Source organism: Pithys albifrons, chromosome 8, assembly GCF_047495875.1.
Source record: "Pithys albifrons albifrons isolate INPA30051 chromosome 8, PitAlb_v1, whole genome shotgun sequence".
NCBI classification, from domain to species: Eukaryota; Metazoa; Chordata; class Aves; order Passeriformes; family Thamnophilidae; genus Pithys; species Pithys albifrons.
Window position 1 is genome coordinate 39358695 of NC_092465.1, and position 19259 is coordinate 39377953.

Sequence of the window (19259 nt, forward strand, 5' to 3'; positions counted from 1 at the left end):
AACTAGTGGGAAAAGTAAAGGAGGGAAAAGCAAAGGAGGGAAAAAGTAAAGGAGGGAAAAAGTAAAGGAGAGAAAAGTAAAGGAGGGAAAAGTAAAGGAGGGAAAAAGTAAAGGAGGGAAAAATAAAGGAGGGAAAAATAAAGGAGGGAAAAATCAAGGAGGGAAAAAGTAAAGGAGGGAAAAAGTAAAGAAGGGAAAAAGTAAAGGAGGGAAAAGTAAAGGAGGGAAAAGTAAAGAAGGGAAAAGTAAAGGAGGGAAAAGTAAAGGAGGGAAAAGTAAAGGAGGGAAAAAGTAAAGGAGGGAAAAAGTAAAGGAGGGAAAAAGTAAAGGAGAGAAAAAATAAAGGAGAGAAAAAATAAAGGAGAGGAAAGTAAAGGAGGGAAAAGTAAAGGAGGGAAAAGTGCCTGAGTTATGTTGCCGAAGAAAAAGACATGCCAATACTCAAGGAAGAACATCAGGATTTTATTATTATTAGAAAGGCTGTGGTCCACTTGCAGAAGATCCCATCTGTCAGTATGTGGGCCACCTACAACAAGGAAAAACAGGTTTATTGTGTTTGGGAATAGCCAGATTTAAGTGCAAGAAGTTTCCAGCACCCAAGAAGCCAACCAGAACCAGCCCAGGGGAAGGCAACAAAGCAAGTGAGCACCTGGAGAACTGTTGTCTGCTAAGCTCTGTGCAGGTCTCAGGGGCTACACAGACCTGGGAGCATCATGGGGAGAAGCTCATACATTTCTGCAAGTGAAACCACCTCCCCCAGCAGCAAGCACAGCCCTGTGGTAAGGCTCAGCTTTATTTCTTACTCTCCCTCCCTTTGTACTGTGTTTACCAGCTGGTGGGGTTTATTTTCCCCAAGAATTTCCAAACGGCAAATGTCTCAGGAGTGATTTAAGGACATAAATCCTGCTGAGAACCTTGGCCTGAATGTAAAACACACATCCCTCTTCTTCAGCAGGGGAGTGCTGGGCTCACAGGGAGACCCTGAACCCAGGGGGAGAGACCTTGCAGAGCAGAGCCCCTCAGCAGGGCAGGGTGGGGACTCTGTGCCAGGGACACAGCTTGGGATCACCTGCAGACCTTGTCTGATCCTTGTGTTTATTCCAAAACCTGCCGTGCTCCCGACCTGTGCAGGAAGGAAGGGCCAGAAGTGTCTCCACAGCTGCCTAATTACTTACCTGACTGGGTAAGTCCTATGTCCAAGTCCAGTGGTGGGCTGTGGGTGTGGGTGGGAAGCCCCTGGGGGGCACTGGGAGCACTGGGGGAGGGTAGTGGTGGTGGTGGTGCACCACGGGTGGCCTGGGACGGTCTGCTCTCATAGCCAGGGGAGCAGCAACCTGCAGGTCCTGGGTGGGGAGAGAGAGACAAAGGGTGGGTGGAGAAACCTGTGCCCCCAAAAGGAGGGTCCATGGCTGAGGGGCTGGTCCCACCCACTCAGCCACACCTTGATGAGGGAAGGCCTTGAGCAGGTGTCTGGAGATGGATGTGCAGGATCCAGCACAGAAGATCCAACAAACACTTGGTGGCTTCAGGTTTCACCTGATATTCAGAGGCACCCAGACCCCACTCCCACTGGGTAATGGCAGGGAAATGCAGAGGGACAGGATGGCCTGGAGAGCAAGGTGGGACAGGGGATGCATCCTCTTCCTCTGCCATCTTCCTTAAGATCCAATGTCCTCCATGGACCTCTGGCTCTCCCAGCAGCACCATCTGCCCCAGACATTGCCCCACAGCAAGGGGGAAGAGCATTCAAACCCAGAAACTGCAAAGTTTAAGGAAAATAAAAAAGTAATTCCATCTGAGGGAAGAGTCAGTGCATCTCTGACATGGGGAAGAGTTGGGACTGTTGCCATTTCCATGGCATGTCCACCCCAGGACCGTGGCTTAAGCTCTGCCAGGGGAGGTTTAGGTTGGGTATCAGGAAGAAATTCTTTCCAGAGAGGGTAATCAGGCATTGGAATGGTCTGCCCAGAGAGGGGGTGGATTCCCCATCCCTGGAGGTTTTTAAGGTGAGACTGGACGTGGTGCTCAGTGCCATGATCTGCTAATCAAAGTGGGGTTGGATCAAGGGTTGGACTTGATGATCTCAGAGGTCTCTTCCAACGCAGCTTCCAACCCAGCCACAGGTGACCTTCTGGGAGGTCAATGCCCCAAACCAAGACAGCTTCAGCTCCTGTCAGAGGCTTTCTGCTCCAACAGGTGAAAAAAACTGGCAGCTCCCTCCAGGCCTCAATCTCTGAGAGAAAACCTAAATCCTTCTTCCAGCACAGGGAGAAGCTGGCCTGAAAGTCCTGGGGTAGGAAAAGCACAGAGGAAGGTTTTGCAACACCAGCACATCCCTTCCTCCCCAAAGATCAGCTTTCCTTGCTTCTTAGGTAATAAATGCCCTGGAGGAGAGACTGGACATCTTTCCAAAGCACTTAAGGATGCTTAAGGAGCTCTGTCACCTTGTTAAAAGTAGTTTAGGAATTGGGCATCTAAGGATATGTTCAAATTTACCTACCCCAAACAGTGCTGGACACATTTTGGAAAAAATGCCTACAGGGATCTACACACCAAAATATACCTCTGAATCTGTGCTTTTAGTGCTCAGCAGCCATTGATTTTCAGTGAGACAGGAACCAGAGCAGTGGGGCTCCAACAATGACCACACAATCTGTGCCTCAGATCTAACCCATCTGATACTGCCAGGACAGATTTTACCATTGAAAAAATTTGTAACACAAATATTTCTAAAATCACAGAATGGTTTAGGTTGGAAGGGACATTCCAGATACTCATTCCAAGCCCCTGCCATGGGCAGGGACACTTTCCACTGTCCCAGATGGCTCTAACCTGGCCTTGGACACTACCAGGGATGGGACAGCCACAGATTCTCTGGGCACCTGTGCCAGGGCTTTGCCACCCTCGTCCCAGTTCAGCAGGTGGGACCAGTTTATCCCTGTGTGGGTGTGACCAAAGCTGTGCATTCTCCACCCTCCATTCATTTCCCAGGAACTGTTACCAGTGGACCTTTTGCAGCAGCTGCCCAGGGCACACCTGACCCCTCAGGCTGGGAGCTGGCTGGGAAAGAAGCCTGGCAGAGGAGATGGGAGAACTGCCCTGCAGGGAGTCCTTGGCACCTTCACACCCACCTGAGGGCTCAGCTCTGCTCATGGGCCAGCAACGATTCCAAAATCCCCCCTGACTGCCAGGGTCAGATCCCCCAGTGTGGAACTCCCTGCCCTGGGGGAGGCACTGGGGGCTCCCACCTGCACCTGAGGGGATGGAATCTTGGGCTTTGGGGACTTCTGGGACCACTCATGGGATCCAGAGGAGGAGCAGAACCTGGTCAGGAGGAGCCCACCACTCTCCACCAGACTGTGCCATCATCTGCACCAACAGGTTTGTCATCTCCTTTTACTTTGGACTTGGAGGAACCATGTGGGGCTCAGCACAGGGGCCACCAAACCCCACTGTGTTTGTGCCCCAGGGGGCTGGGTTACACTGCTGGGTTTTGTGGGTTAAACCCAATTTCTCTTTGTATCATTGCATTTATTGTAATATTGTTATCAAGTTGTAACTCTGCCTAATAATCTCTTTTGTGTTGGGTTTGTTTCTCCTGCAGGTTTACCCTTAAACCAGCACAACCCTACAGGGAAGAATTCCTTCCTGATATCTGGTCCAAACCTCCTCTCTTTCAGCTTGAAGCCATTCCCCATTGCCCTGTTCCTTACTGTCCTTGCCAAAGGTCCTCTCCAGCTTTTCCCCTGCTGTTTGCAGTCAGGAATCTGCAGCAGCAGACACTTATGTAGGTGTCTTGTGTTAGTGGTCCAGCCCTGCAGGCCAGAATATTTCCAGAGCTGGACTGAGTCGAGTCTGCACTTGTGAGGAGACTTTTCTTCCCTGGGTGCTGTCTCAGTGCCCCCATGGTCAGAAGGCAGGCTGTGCCCTCTCAGGAATGGCCTGTTAGTGCTGTGGGGTGGAAGATGGCAGAGCTGTTCAGATGTCCCTGCTGGGTTATCCAAGGACGGAAACATTTGCTTGTCCATTTTTCTCCTCTCTTGCAGGGAGTTTCCTCTGGAAGAGTTTTTGGGAGGTTTTGTGGGGTTTGAGTAGTTAGAATCTATATTATTTGGTTGGGTGTTATTGTTAGAAGAATCCCAGACTATTCTGAGCTGGAAGGGACCCACAAGGACCATCGAGTCAATGGCCCAGAGAGGGGATTGAACCCATGACCTTGGCATTATTACAACCAAGTTTTAACCAACTGAGCTGATCTCAGGGTTGTTACTTTAGTTTTCTTTTCTCACATTTGTGTATATATGTATTGCATCATATTCCATTTTTAATTGCCTTTCTTTTGTATAATACAAGAAGCTTGCTCCTTCAGGGTTTGGGATTTTTCCTCCCTCCTTTTCCTTTAGTTGGGGGGAGACCCTTTCTCTCTGTGTTGGGCCGTTGGCATTTTGCTACTCAACCCAAGACAGTGACTCATAGAATCATAGAATGGATTGGTTTGGAAAAGACCTCTGAGATCATCAAGTCCAACCCTTGGGCCAACTCCAGTCCCTTTACCAGATCATGGCACTCAGTGCCACGGCCAATCTCAGTTGAAAAACCTCCAGGGATGGGGAATCCACCCCCTCTCTGGGCAGCCCATTCCAATGCCTGAGCACTCTCTCTGGAAGTAATTTTTTTCTGATAACCAACTTAAATTTCCTCATTATATATGTATTATATCATATTCTGGTTTTAATTGTCTCTCTTTTTCATAAGAAACTTGCTGTTTCGGGTTCTGTTTTTTTCCCTCCCTCCTCTTCTCTTAGTTTGGAGGGGTCCCTTTTTCTCTGTGTTGGGCAGTTGGCATTTTGCCAGTTCAGTAGGGACAACAGGGACACGTCCCCAGGAGACCAACTCTTGGCCCCTGTGTGCCAGGCTGCCCTTCCTGCCCTGGTGTGTCACCTGCTGTGGGTGCTGCAGAGGGGCAGCGCTGGCTCCCATGGGCTGTGGGAGCACCATCGGGGGCAGAGCCTTCAGCATCACGTTCTGCATCAAGATCTGGTGCATCTGAGCGTTCTGCATCAGCATCATCTCCACCATGTCTGGGAAGAGGAAGGAAATAGGAGCTTTATCAACACAACACATGGACAGGGCATTTCAAGCAAGGCAAAACTGCTGAAAAGGGCACTATAATGGCATTATTTCATAGAATCATAGAATGGATTGGGTTGGAAAAGACCTCCGAGATCAGCAAGTCCAACCCTTGATACAACCCCACTTTGATTACCAGATCATGGCACTCAGTGCCATGGCCAAGCTCAGTTGGAAAACCTCCAGGGATGGGGAATCCACCCTCTCTCTGGGCAGCCCATTCCAATGCCTGAGCACTCTCTCTGCAAAGAATTTCTTCCTGATATCCAACCTAAACCTCCCCTGGCAGAGCTTAAGGCTGTGCTCTCTTGTCCTACTGTTGGTTGCCTAGGAGAAGAGACCAACCCCTGCCTGGCCAGAACTTCCCTTCAGGCAGTTCCAGACAGTGCTGAGGTCACCTCTGAGCCTCCTCTTCTCCAGGCTAAACACCCCCAGCTCCCTCAGCCTCTCCCCACAGCACTTGTGCTCCAGTCCCTTCTCCAGCCTCATTGCTCTTCTCTGGCCCCACTCCAGCCCCTCAATCTCTTTCCTGCCCAGACAGCACAAAATTAATGCCTATGAATGTGACTGTTCATACCAGTTTGTCCTCCCTTCTAAAAGGAAGCTGCTGCTGAGCATCTTCTGTTTTCTCTTTGCCCTGCAAGGCCACACCTCTGTCTGAGGGGCTGGGGAAGGGTTTAGCTGTAGCTCTCCCTCCCTTCAGAGTGGACAAACTCTTGACTGTGCTCTCCATTGCCACAGATCATTGATTTCCATGGGAGGAGTTCCCTCAGATTTGTGTGATATTGTAGTGCCACCTTGAGAGTCCACTGACTCACAGAATCATAGAGTCAGAAAGGATGGAAAAGAACTTTAAGATCATCTAGTCCAACCCTCAAACTGTCATTGCACATCAAATCTCCTTGCTGGGATCTCTGGGATCACAAAGGGGCTGTGCAGTGTAAATAATTCAGCTGGGGGGAGGGGAAGAGGAAGAGGCAACAAAAAAAAGAAGGGGAAAAAAATAAGCCAACTCTCCTTTTCCTTTTTATTGGTCATACAGAAATTATTTTACATATAGCAGCTTCAGAAGAGTCATGCATGGATTGGGACTATTTTGTTTATGAAAATAAACCCTTATTCAAAATTCCAGACACTTAGATGAAAAATGAGCTGAGAAATATTGCAGTGTCATGAGTGAAGATTTCTGTGTGGGTTGAAGAAACCTTTGGCTGAAGGCTGAGCCAGGGAAGTCAGTCATCCCAGGTTTTACTTATGGATTATTTCACAGTAGTATCCACCTATGTTTAGAAACAAACCCTTTTATTGGCATTGCACTATATTTAGAATAGCCCTTTCAGCTGTTCTCTCTTGTTTCCAAACATGGGGCACAATAGAAGGCTGAGGAGATTGAACAGTAGGTTAAGAAGGAACAGAAGAATAAACTCAGGTTGTAGAAGCCTGTTTGTTAATTTTGGAATCATCTCTGTGTATGAGTTTGACCTTGTTAGTTTTGCTCAGTGCCATGAAGGGAAGTTCTGGCCAGGTGGGGGTTGGTCTCTTCTCCCAGTCACTCAGCAACAGGACAAGGGGGCACGATGGGCTCAAGCTCTGCCTGGGGAAATTGAAGTTGGAGAGCAGAAAAAACTTTGCAGAGAGAGTGCTCAGGCATTGGAATGGGCTGCCCAGAGAGGGGGTGGATTCCCCATGCCTGGAGGTTTTTCAACTGAGCTTGGCCGTGGCACTGAGTGCCATGATCTGGTAAAGGGACTGGAGTTGGACCAAGGGTTGGACTTGATGATCTCAGAGGTCTTTTCCAACCCAATCCATTCTATGATTCTATGAGTTGAGCTGTTTTGCTTTCCCAAGATCCCCTTGAGTTTGTAGTCCTTTCTTCTTTAGTTTTAGTGATGAGAGTTTGTCTGGAAGCCTCTCAGGACTGGTACCCATCCCAGTTATGGGGTGCAGCTCCCACAGCTCCACCAGCAGCCCACTCATGAAGCAGCACATCCCTGACTGGCCTGGGGACTGTCCTGTGCCCCCTTCTGATAAGCAAAAACACCGTAAGAAAAGGACTGCTAAGAGAAAGTTTTGTACTCTAATAGCAACAAGGTATTTATTGACAACATTGGAGGCACAGCCAGTTCATACTGGGCAAAACTTGCCTAAGTTGTTTGTGTAAAATAAGCCATTTATAGTCTTAAGTTCATAATTAACACCTTCTAATTTCCATATTAATGACTGGGAGAAATCTTGGGCAGAGCTCTCCTTTCGGCTTGGAATTTGAGTGGTGGTCTCCTGACTTCATCCCTTGGGTGGTCTTGAAGCATCTTCATCACTGTTGGACTTCTGCCTTTTCTTTGTTCAGTGACATGACCTGTCAGACTTGTAAAACTTTGGCTCTAATGCTACAAAATCTTGAATCTTTACCATTTCATCCTATTGAAATGTCCAGCTTAGTTTAATGTGTAACTTTTAACCCATGGTACACTCGTTTCTATAATTACCAGACAATTTGTACCAGAACAAAGTGGCTCAGCAGAAAAGCAGAATTAGAAATTTCACAAAACTAGGGGTTTTTTGGTCTCTTTTCTCTTTCACCTTCCTTGCCCTGGAACCTGCCCTGCCCTCCCTAGGCCTTTGCTGGGACCTGCCTGCTGCTCAGTGTCCTCACCTTCTTTGATGCTTCCAGAGCGGGGCCCTGCCAGGGGCTGGGCAGGGGGGATCTGTGTGATCAGAGGGGATGGCTGAGGCAGCTGCTGGATGATGGTGGCAGCCTGGGGTGGCATCTGCAAAAGGAAGGGAAATCATAGAATCATAGAATGGATTGGTTTGGAAAAGACCTCTGAGATCATCAAGTCCAACCCTTGGTCCAACTCCAGTCCCTTTACCAGATCATGGCACTCAGTGCCACGGCCAAGCTCAGCTGAAAAACCTCCAGGGATGGGGAATCCACCCCCTCTCTGGACAGCCCATTCCAATGCCTGAGCACTCTCTCTGCAAAGAAGGTTTTTTTGCTCTCCAACTTCAATTTCCCCTGGCAGAGCTTGAGCCCATCGTGCCCCCTTGTCCTATTGCTGAGTGCCTGGGAGAAGAGACCAACCCCCACCTGGCCAGAACTTCCCTTCAGGCAGTTCTAGACAGTGCTGAGGTCACCTCATGGAGAAGGTTGGGTTGGTCTTGGTCAGCCCCTGTTAGGGAATATCTGCCTTTTCAAGTTAGTGAACCAAGGACGAATTTGCAGGTGGAGCTTCTGAGATAAAAACGGAATCTGTTTGGAGACCTTGGGCCCTCATAGGAGCTGGAAACTGAGCCTGCAGAAACTCTGTGGAGTAACATTAATAGACATCTTCTATAAAGTTAAAATAAGTTGTATTAAGACTGTTCAGATCTAGAAATTTTTAGGAAATATGTATCACTTAATAATTAACTGTAGCTGTGGGATGTTGGATGGTTTGCAGGGTGTGTGAAGGTTTTAAGATCGTGTGTAACTGTGTGAAAAAGTAGCTCTGAATATAATCCCTCCTGAAACTTAAACATCCTTGTGCAAGAATAATTTAAATATTGTTAATGTAAACATAGTGGAGTCTCTCCTTCTTTTGCTCCTCTTCCCTTCTCTCCACAACTACCCAATAACTGTAACCCCTGATGAAGAGGACTGAGAAATAAACTACCAGTAAACCCCATAAAATTAGATGTAGCCAAGTAATTTATTTAATGATGGGGGTTGAAGCCCCTGAAAGCCTCTAAAAGGCTCAATTGAGAACTCTCTGTGGAGATCAGGCATCATGACAAGCTCCCTCATCTCTGGGAAGGGATTTCGTCTGCCTGGACTTTAGAAAAACTGTGGGCACTGTTTTCCATGGGATCCTGGTAGAGAATCATAGAATGGATTGGGTTGGAAAAGACCTCCGAGATCATCAAGTCCAACCCTTGGTCCAGCTCCAGTCCCTTTACCAGATCATGGCACTCAGTGCCATGTCCAATCCTGCTGAGGTTGGGAATAGCACAGGCAGACAGTGACGGGCACCAGGAACTGAATGCCCAGGGTGTGGGCAATGCTGCCACTCCTTTGCCATCCTGTCCCTGGGGCAAACCATGCATAGTGTTAATTTTAGGCCTTAATTGTGAAATGATTTCCTGTTGCAGCCCTGATTCAGGTGGGTCTGGAGGACCACATTACAGGTTTCGTTTTCACCTTAAAAGGACATGTTTCCAGCCTCAACCAATTGGAGTCAGACCACCGCACCTGGGGCGGGGTCACTTGAGGTCATATATACCTGTGTTTTTGAATAAACTTGGGATTTGCTTGAACATCACATTGGTGTGTGCAGACTCGCTAGGCCAGGTTTGCAACAATTGGTAAGACCTCGACGTGTCTCAGAACATGAAAGCCACCTGCAGACCTGCCTAGAACCTTAAGAAGTGACCTCCGAGAGCTGCTGAGCCCCAGTTTTTTTTTGGGTGCTTTGTGGAGAAGCCTCCAAGAGCTTCTGTCTCCCGTAAACTTGGGAGTTTTGTGTAGTGGCCTTGAGAGCTGCTGGAAGAACGTGGACTGAAGGAACCACGACCTTCGAACCGGTGAGTTAAAGAAACATGGGAAATTCCAACTCGACTAAAACAAACTTATTGCTTGATAAATTTGAAAAACTAGCTCGTGTTACAAAAACAAACATTGAAAGACAAGCATTACAGGAATTTTTGGATTGGTGTTTCACTCGAAGGCACCTAACAGATGCCAATTCCATGCTTTCCATAGAATTGTGTGATAAAATTGGGGCAGATTTGTGGAATTTAGTGCAAACTGCACCCGACGAATTTTTACAGCTCATTTTGTCATATGCAGCTATAAGGAAAATGCTGTTAGAGGTAGAACGAGCCCGTAAAAACCTCGATCTGCGGAGAGAAGGGAAAAAAGTCAGCTTCTACATAGCAGTTTTTCCCCTGAACATCCTTCTGCACCGCCGTGGGCACCGCCACTCGCAGAAATGCCGCTGCGGTACCCCTCTCCGCCCGTGCCGCCTGCGGGACCCCCGCCGCGGTACCCACACGCGGCACCGCCCGCTCCGGCTCTGGAAAACCCGACAAGACCACAGCAACCATGGAATCAAAGCTTTTCCACGCCGTTCGTCGCCGCAAAAAGCCAAGAAGTCGTCTTTGCACCGCCTTACAACTACCAAGAAACAGCCTATGCACAGCAAATGAGACCACCGGCTGCCGCTGTAGAAGCGGCTGGACCTCAGCAGCAACCTTGGAACCCCACGAGACACACCGCAGGAAACCAAACCGTGAGTGAGTTTTATTTAAATCCTAACTCAGAGAAGGCGCGATGGGGAATGCCCTCAGCCAAGAGAGACATGTGGAGGGGGGGACAAACCCCGTGGAGCTTCTCTCCCCCGTCCATCCACCTTCCGCGCCGGCTCCGCTGCCGCTGCCGCCAATGCCCTGCGGGTACCTCGGGGCTGGGGTCGCCCCGCCGCCGCGCTCCCCGCCGCCCCGCGAGTACGCCGGAGTTGCTCCGTTGCGACAGAAGGCTGCCGCGGCAGACATTCCAACAGGGCTACAGCCGCCCGCCATAACCGCGTGGCCAGGAAAACAGAGAGACCACGTGATGCAAAGTCCGTGAAATCAAACAAAGGAACGGCGCGCCCTTACCACGAGGCGCCAGGACCGCCCAACCTCCCTCCCTACTGCACGCCAATCACAGCGCATGCGCCAGGCGTGGGTCTGCCGCAGCCCACAGGGGCCGGGGGCGGATCAGTTCCCGCGCCACCCCCACCACCTCCTGCGTGGATCGACTACGTCATGGAGAGGGGAGAGACTCCTCCCCAGTGGAGCGGAGCCAGCGGAGCTCCCCCTGGTCGTTCCCTTCACTGTGCGCCCTCCACAGCGCAAGTGTCCCGAGAGCGAGTTCCCACAGCGCCAGTCGCGCAGGACACAAGCTCTGCAGCACCAGCGGGGACTCCCTCCCCGATAGCCGCGCGCTGCCCGCAGCTGCCAGCACCGGCACGGGAACCCCCCGCGCCGGTAGAGACTTGCCCCGCGCCAGCAATCTGGTACCTGCAGCCTCTGTCACCGACAGCCACACCCACCAGCTGTATCCCAGAATGGAGAGCAACAGACCAAGAAGCCTCTGTTTGGGACATGCTGGGGGGAGCTGGGAATCACAATGCTGCTAACTTAATTTCAAAGCTTTCTGATACCCAGGTACCAGATTCTGCAGATGGAGTCACAAAGCCACCTCGCGACCTCACATTTAATAGCCAGCAAAGGTACAAAGAGTTAGTATCCATAGCTGCAGAAGTAGGTACACCTTCACCTTCCCTGCAACCCCTGGTTTCTGCGCCTGTGATTAACACTACACAAGGCTTAAAATGGGAGCCACTTGATTGGAAAATTGCACAAAAAATACACAGTATAGTCTTTCAATACGGCTATGACAATGCCTTGGTAAAAAACCAAATCACAGCCTTCATAAAATACAACAACCTAATCCCAGCAGACACTAAAGTTTTAATGGAGTTTATTCTCCCTTCTACTGCTTATATGATATTTCTACAGAAATGGAAAGAGCAGTTAACGGAGGAACAGGCAAAAAATATACATTTAGAAACTGAACATCCCTTAAAATTAGCATCTTTAGACCAGCTAATGGGATCAGGAGCTTATGAAGACCCACAAACACAAGCTGCATTACATTTTCATATTTTGCAACAGTCAAAGAATGCTGCTTTGACCGCATTCTCTAATCTGCCTAAGAAGGGAAAACCTTCTCTACCTTATATGCAAGTAATGCAGAAACGTGGACAGACATTCATGGAATTTGTCGATAAAGTAACAGAAGCTTTGGATGCTGCTCCAAATATTACCCCTGACATTAAACCAGTCTTATTGAAAGATCTGGTAATTAATGATGCCAATCCTCAATGCAAACAGCTCATAGCCTCTCTACCAGCTACAGCTACTTTGGTACAGTTAATTGAAGCCTGTGCCAGATTGCCCTGGGTAGAAGAGGAGGAAAAAGCAAAGCTACATGCCTCTGCTCCAGCCACAGCTCTTAGCAAACAATCCACCCAAAAAAGGGGGAAAAGACCCTGGAATTTAACAACAAAATCTTGTCCAGCACAACCAAAATATAGCAGAACTCAAAGGTTCACTGGAGAATGTAACCGTTGTCACAGACTTGGTCACAAAGCCCAGGATTGTCATTCTAAATATAAAAAGGATGGTACTCCTCTAACAAACATGGGGTGGGGAGCTGGGCCTCCAAAAAACCAGAGGGGCTGCAAGCCATGGGGCGCAGCCAGTCAAATAGCTCATGGAAACTGGAGCCACGCTGCCTTCCCCATATGGCAACCACTACCACAAGCAGTGGTAGCCTAGGACTAGTCGTTAACTGTCCAATCAAGCAAGAACAGTCCAGTTCACGAGCATGTTGTTTAGCCTGTATTTTAAAATTCTGTTAACTTTCAGTTAAAGTGCAGTTTTGAGCTTATTGCACTGCCAAGTTGCCCAGCAGGCTGTAGGGATAAGGACACCTGTCCCCTCAGCTGCTGACCATTTTCTGCAGAATGTACGTGGTTATGTTTAGCCTTTGTGAATTTTCTCTGTAAATTCACACTTGTTTGCTGCTTTACCAAGAGTGTATAAGGACTAAAACTCAAAGCTTCATTCTCACACCTCTGTGATGGCCACACAGAAGTTCTGAGAATGGACCTTAAACATAAGGAAATTTAGTTCAGCTGGACTGAACTTGCTTCTTTGCTAAGTCACTCTGCACTCTTGAACACTATGCACAAAATTTAGTAAAATTTGTAGTTTGTTTACAGTGGTCTGTGCGGTGACGACTGCACAAAAAGACCACAATTTCACGCGTGAAAGAAAAGTTTCTTGTTTTGCACTAGTTGTAAGTTTGCAAATTCCAAACATACATGTCTTAGTCATGTATTAGTTTGTGTTAGTTTACAAAGGTTACTGTACCTCCTTCCAAAAGTTCTATTTTGAAAAGAGAGGGGGAGGTAGGGATGTGTAACCTGCAAATACCCTGTTAGGTCTTGAATTAGCAAAATTTAAGATTTTCAAAATGTTATTTCTCAATTTTCAAAATTTTCAGCCTTTCTGTTCAAGTTGCAATACGCATGATGTGTATTATGTTGTTTGCATTTTTGCTTTGTTATTTGAAACAAAAGGGGGAGATGTTGCAGCCCTGATTCAGGTGGGTCCGGAGGACCACCTCACAAGTTTCGTTTTCACCTTAAAAGGACATGTTTCCAGCCTCAACCAATTGGAGTCAGACCACTGCACCTGGGGCGGGGTCACTTGAGGTCATATATACCTGTGTTTTTGAATAAACTTGGGATTTGCTTGAACATCACATTGGTGTGTGCAGTCTCCTCTAGAGCATGGTTTGCAACAATTTCCCTTAGGTTTTGCTGAGGGGGTCCCACACAAGAGCAAGAGGTATATCTTCCCTTTTGGGATGGAAAACTCCACTCAGCTCCCAACTGGGTGTTGTCTCTGACTGGCACAGCACAAGTGGCATTTCCTGGGAGACAATCCTTACCATCTGCTGGATAATCCTTGGTGGCTCCACTTGGGCAGCTGGAAAAGGGATCTGGTAGACCTGGGGGACAGCTCTGTGGTTCTGAGAGTGTCCTCCAGCTGGTGCAGGTGGCTGTGAAAGCTCTTCCAGAAGATGCCGCTCCTGCAAAATCAAGCACCTTTTTGAGAAACCCTGGGACAGAAAGGCAGGGTGTGCTGTTAAGCTCTTTGGGCTAAAAGGGATTGCCCTCTGGGCACCTGCAGCAGGGCACAACCAGTGCTTGCATATACGTATGCAAGAAGGTTTTAATTCCCTCTTATCTTCACAGAATTCCAGACCATTCTGAGTTGGGAGGGACCCACAAGGATCATCGAGTCCAGCTCTTCAGTCAATGGCCCACAGAGGGGATTAAAACCATGACCTTGGCATTATTACAACCAAGTTTTAATCAACATAGCTTGAAGCAATGGAGGGGAAAAAAAGGTGCAGAACAAGCACCAAAAGTCTGGGAAAACCTCTCATTAAATCCCCACAAACTAAGAATAACAACATTTACTATTTGGGCCCAGAGAGTGCTGGTGAATGGAGCTGCATCCAGCTGGCGGCCGGTCATTAGTGGTGTTCCCCAGGGGTCTGTGTTGGGTCCAGTCCTGTTTAACATCTTTAGTGATGATTTAGATGAGGGGATTGAGTCCATCCTCAGCAAATTTGCTGATGACACCAAGTTAGGAGGGAGTGTCGAGCTGCTGGAAGGCAGGAGGGCTCTGTAGAGGGATCTGGATAGACTGGAGAGATGGGCTGATTGCAATGGGATGGAGTTCAACAAGGCCAAGTGCAGGTCCTGCCCTTTGACCACCTCAACCCCCTGCAGCGCTCCAGGCTGGGCACAGAGTGGCTGGAGAGCAGCCAGGCAGAGGGACCTGGGGGGACTGAGGGACAGGAAGCTCAACAGGAGTCACCAGTGTGCCCAGGTGGCCAAGAAGGCCAATGGGATCCTGGCCTGGATCCAAACTAGCGTGGCCAGCAGGCCCAGGGCAGTGACCCTTCCCCTGGACTCTGCCTTGGGGAGGCCACACCTTGAGTATGGTGTTCAGTTCTGGGCCCCTCAGTTGAGGCAAGAGCTTGAGGGGCTGGAGCGGGGCCAGAGAAGAGCAACGAGGCTGGAGAAGGGACTGGAGCACAAGTGCTGTGGGGAGAGGCTCAGGGAGCTGGGGGTGTTTAGCCTGGAGAAGAGGAGGCTCAGAGGTGACCTCAGCACTGTCTGGAACTGCCTGAAGGGAAGTTCTGGCCAGGTGGGGGTTGGTCTCTTCTCCCAGGCACTCAGCAATAGGACAAGGGGGCATGATGGGCTCAAGCTCTGCCAGGGGAAATTGAAGTTGGAGATGAGAAAAAACTTGTTTGCAGAGAGAGTGCTCAGGCATTGGAATGGGCTGCCCAGAGAGGGGGTGGATTCCCCATGCCTGGAGGTTTTTCAACTGAGCTTGGCCGTGGCACTGAGTGCCATGATCTGGTAAAGGGACTGGAGTTGGCCCAAGGGTTGGACTTGCTGATCTCGGAGGTCTTTTCCAACTCAATCCATTCTATGATTCTATTGTCCCTACTTTGGCAGCATTAAAAATCCCTTCTTTGTGTTTTGGCACTACCCAAAAAACTTATGGCACAGCAGTTTGGGGCAAACAGAATCCAGGCACCAGCTACCTGAGGCAGGTGGAAGCTTCCTTAGCTCCAGTGAGGGAGGTCAAACTGCTCCCCAGGTCCCTGATCAGCTGCCCCAGCCTCCAGAGAACTCCCAGCCTGGTAACTGGGCCCTTTCTGTTGTTCTGGCCACAGAAGGGGCTCTTACCCGAAGCTCCTGCAGCAGATGCTTCCTTCTCCTCAGGGCACTTTGGAGCAAGTCCTCAGGTCTGTTCCCTGAGGGAGGAAAAGTCCATTATCTTCTCAAAGGAGCACAAACACAGAGCTATTACAGCACCTATAATATGACATTAATCCAAAAAAGGTGTTATAGGATTTCTTGACTCCTTCCACAAAAGGCTTTTGGCTACTTTTCTTGTGAAATACAGGTATGGGTGATGACTTCATGCCATGTGCAGTCACAGCTGTTCAGCAGCTCTACAAAAACTCTTCAGATTGGTCTCTAAAGCCCTTTTATTTAACTTCTGACTCAGGACCTCATTTCAGCCTGAAAGTTTCTAGATGTTCTCTGCACATATAGAGGATGACTGACTGTCATGACACATCAAAACAAACTCAGCTTTGAATGTCAATTTTTCTTTCTTTCTTCTTTTTTTTTTGGTTCTGAATCAGCATCCTTCTCAGTTCTTCCCACACGTGGTTGATTTTGAACTTGCTTGGAATGAAAATAAGGAGGAATGTTTTGAGATACATTGGAGCCATCTCTGGCATCTGCTGTGGGAAGCATCACTTTGTATTTTGAAACTGTAAGTTGTCACAGGGATTTTTACTTTTTGGCCACAGCATTGGAATTGTTCCAACTAACTCAGTGAACAGGAGTCCAGGTTACAATCCAGAAACATCACTGAGCTTCTCCTGGCAGTCTTTAATCTATAGGTGACATAATTATAAACAGGGAATGTGCACTGGGGTGGGATCCTCTACTGAGGAACTCCTGCCTGAGAACATCACTGAGCCCTTTCCAAATTATGTCTATAATTAGAACAAATTCTTCTCTTACTTGCAGCTGGCAGATGTGACTCCATCTTTTCCAGGTTCTCCTGTTCATTTTCTAGTCTCTGTTGGTAGAACCATAACAAGAAGTGGTTATGAGTCAGGCAGAACAGCCCACAGGAATTTCCAGCCCTATTTTACAGCACAGGGTTTGGATGGAGGAGATAAAGCAGAAGTGGAGACAAAAAGTGGTCCTTGAAGGAGCATGAAATGCTTCACTACAACTCTAGTTACAGTGAAAGGAAAGAAGGCCAAGGGGATCCTGGCCTGGTTCCAAACTAGCATGGCCAGCAGGCCCAGGGCAGGGACCCTTCCCCTGGACTCTGCCTTGGGGAGGCCACACCTTGAGTGTTGTGTTCAGTTCTGGGCCCCTCAGTTGAGGCAAGAGCTTGAGGGGCTGGAGCGGGGCCAGAGAAGAGCAACAAGGCTGGAGAAGGGACTGGAGCACAAGTGCTGTGGGGAGAGGCTGAGGGAGCTGGGGGTGTTTAGCCTGGAGAAGAGGAGGCTCAGAGGTGACCTCAGCACTGTCTGGAAGTGCCTGAAGGGAAGTTCTGGCCAGGTGGGGGTTGGTCTCTTCTCCCAGGCACTCAGCAATAAGACAAGGGGACACGATGGGCTCAAGCTCTGCCAGGGGAAATTGAAGTTGGAGATGAGAAAAAACTTGTTTGCAGAGAGAGTGCTCAGGCATTGGAATGGGCTGCCCAGAGAGGGGGTGGATTCCCCATTCCTGGAGGTTTTTCAACTGAGCTTGGCCGTGGCACTGAGTGCCATGATCTGGTAAAGGGACTGGAGTTGGCCCAAGGGTTGGACTTGATGATCTCAGAGGTCTTTTCCAACCCAATCCATTCTATGATTCCGTGATTCCAACCTTCAGTCACTTCTCAGATCTGCAGTGGACCTGCCTTACCACCATGAGCTTGCCTGATAGGTCTGACAGGCTGAACCTGGCACTGACCCTGGGCACCCTCTCTGGCTCTGCCCCCAAGTGGGAGCTGCCAGCTGGACCCCTGCTCTGCTGATGTGTTTTATGCTCAGCTCCTGCTCTTTGGAAGCAGCTGAGCCTTGTTGTTCCCCAGGCTCAGAAATCAGAGACCTTTCATAGAATCATAGAATCAGTTGGGCTGGAAGAGACCTCCGAGATCCTCAAGTCCAATCCTTGGGCCAACTCCAAGTCAAAAATCTTCCCAGCCTGTGTTCTGTCCATTGTTAAACAGGTAGTGGTGGGTTCATAAAGCTTTGATTGTTCCAAGGACACTTATAACTAATAACTTTTATTAATACAGTTAAGACTAGAAATCTTTGTATTTCTGTCTCCCTCCTCCCTTTCACGTGACACTTGGCATTATTACAACCAAGTTTTAACCAACTCATCTCCCATAAGATCAAACTATTTAATTCACTGTAGGTCCATGTAAACTTGTACAATGTTATTTAAGAAAGTGGCAGTGGCTGCTGCACCACATTGCTCTGCCTGTGCTTGGATGAAGAAAGAGGTTCTCACTTGGTTACAGATCCCCACTGGACCTCAGCAGAGGTACAATATTTTAAAATAGAATGTTAAACAGGCAAGAGCAAAAAGCAGAGAAAAGGTGAACCTTGAGATAAGCTCAGTTGGTTAAAACTTGGTTGTAACAATGCCAAGGTCATGGGTTCAATCCCCTGTGTGGGCCATTGACTTAAGAGTTGGACTTGTGAGTCCCTTCCCACTCAGAATAGTCTGGGATTCTGTGACTGTTTTGGGTTCAGGAGGATTCCCACACACAAAATAAAAATGTTAAACACAATTGAGGTAGTAAAGCAAATTTAATGCTAAGCAAATTTCTTCCTGTAACAGAGTTACAATAACAAAGCAAATGTATTATTCTGTTACTGGATTCTTGCCAAGGCACTGAGCAGGAGGAGATGGGGCTGGCACTGGGCAGGAGGGGCAGGCAGTGCCCCTTCAGGGCATCCCCTGGGGCAAATCATGCGCATCAGGTCCTTCTCACCCCCCAGCCCAGAACCATCTCTTGTGTCTCCCTCTCTGCAGTGGAACTTTGGCAGCTGCAGCAGCTCAAGGTGCTGACTCTGGGCCAGCAACAGCTCTGTCCTTTATTGTCCCTTTGCCAAAGGTCGAGTTCCCACCAGTCTTATGTTTCTCCTCCAAGGTTAAGTTCCCCACAGTGAAACTCTGCAGTATTTTCTCACCCCACATGGATGAGCACAACCACAGATCAAACATGACAGGGCTCTAAACCCTGACCCAGTGCTCCCTGCAGGATTATTCCCTTACCTTTTCCAGGAGTTTGAGTTTCAGCTGTGTCAGGTGATCCACCACTGAAGGATCTGCCATCACAGGGGGCTCCTGGAAGGGCAGGCAGGCAAAACCAGGTTAAAAGGCTAAAAACCCAACCAGGTTAAAAGGATAAAAACCCAACCAGGTTAAAAGGCTAAAAACCCAACCAGGTTAAGAGGCTAAAAAACCAACCAGGTTAAAAGGCTCAAAAACCAACCAGGTTAAAAGGCTAAAAACCCAACCAGGTCAAAAGACTAAAACCCAACCAGGTTAAAAGGCTAAAACCCAACCAGGTTAAAAGGCTAAAAATCCAACCAGGTTAAAGGGCTAAAAACCAACAAGGTTAAAAGGCTAAACAAAGGCAGGGAGGTTTCAGTGGTCATTTTTCCCTTCCATGATCTTCATAGCAGAATAATTCCATTATTAAAAAAATAATACAAGACTGGGAGAAATTGAGAGAAGAATAAAAAGCTTCAGTTTCCCTCCCAGGTAAAAATGAATTGAGATGTTCACCACAATGTCACAGACCCAGATTTTCCTGCCATTTCTCTTGATGCTTTTTTATGCTGCAGGTTCTGATGGTCACAGGAGGGCAAGTGAGGCTGAATATTTATTTGTCTGTGCTTACAGGTTGCCAGCCTTGTC

At 48.5% G+C, this 19259-nt stretch overlaps 1 protein-coding gene across 1 annotated transcript; it reads right to left on the bottom strand.

The window, feature by feature from the left end:
* Window positions 1-1190: 1190 nt before the first annotated feature.
* On the bottom strand, window positions 1191-18671 carry C8H21orf58 (chromosome 8 C21orf58 homolog). The gene is made up of 7 exons (XM_071562989.1): window positions 18612-18671; window positions 16347-16404; window positions 15495-15562; window positions 13673-13813; window positions 7784-7898; window positions 4942-5081; window positions 1191-1343 (listed from the first exon to the last, which is right to left on the bottom strand). The coding sequence occupies exons 1-7, from the start codon at window positions 18669-18671 to the stop codon at window positions 1191-1193; spliced, it is 735 nt and encodes a 244-aa protein (XP_071419090.1).
* Window positions 18672-19259: the final 588 nt, after the last annotated feature.

Bases quoted from the DNA above. Each gene is read 5' to 3' on its own strand.
- C8H21orf58 (XM_071562989.1), bottom strand. From the start codon at position 18,671: ATGGCAGATCCTTCAGTGGTGGATCACCTGACACAGCTGAAACTCAAA. The intron at 13,814-15,494 runs GTAAGAGCCCCT...TTGATTTTGCAG, and splicing joins ATCTGCTGCAGGAGCTTCGG to GAGCGGCATCTTCTGGAAGA. The intron at 7,899-13,672 runs GTAAGGATTGTC...TTCCTTTTGCAG, and splicing joins CAAGGATTATCCAGCAGATG to ATGCCACCCCAGGCTGCCAC.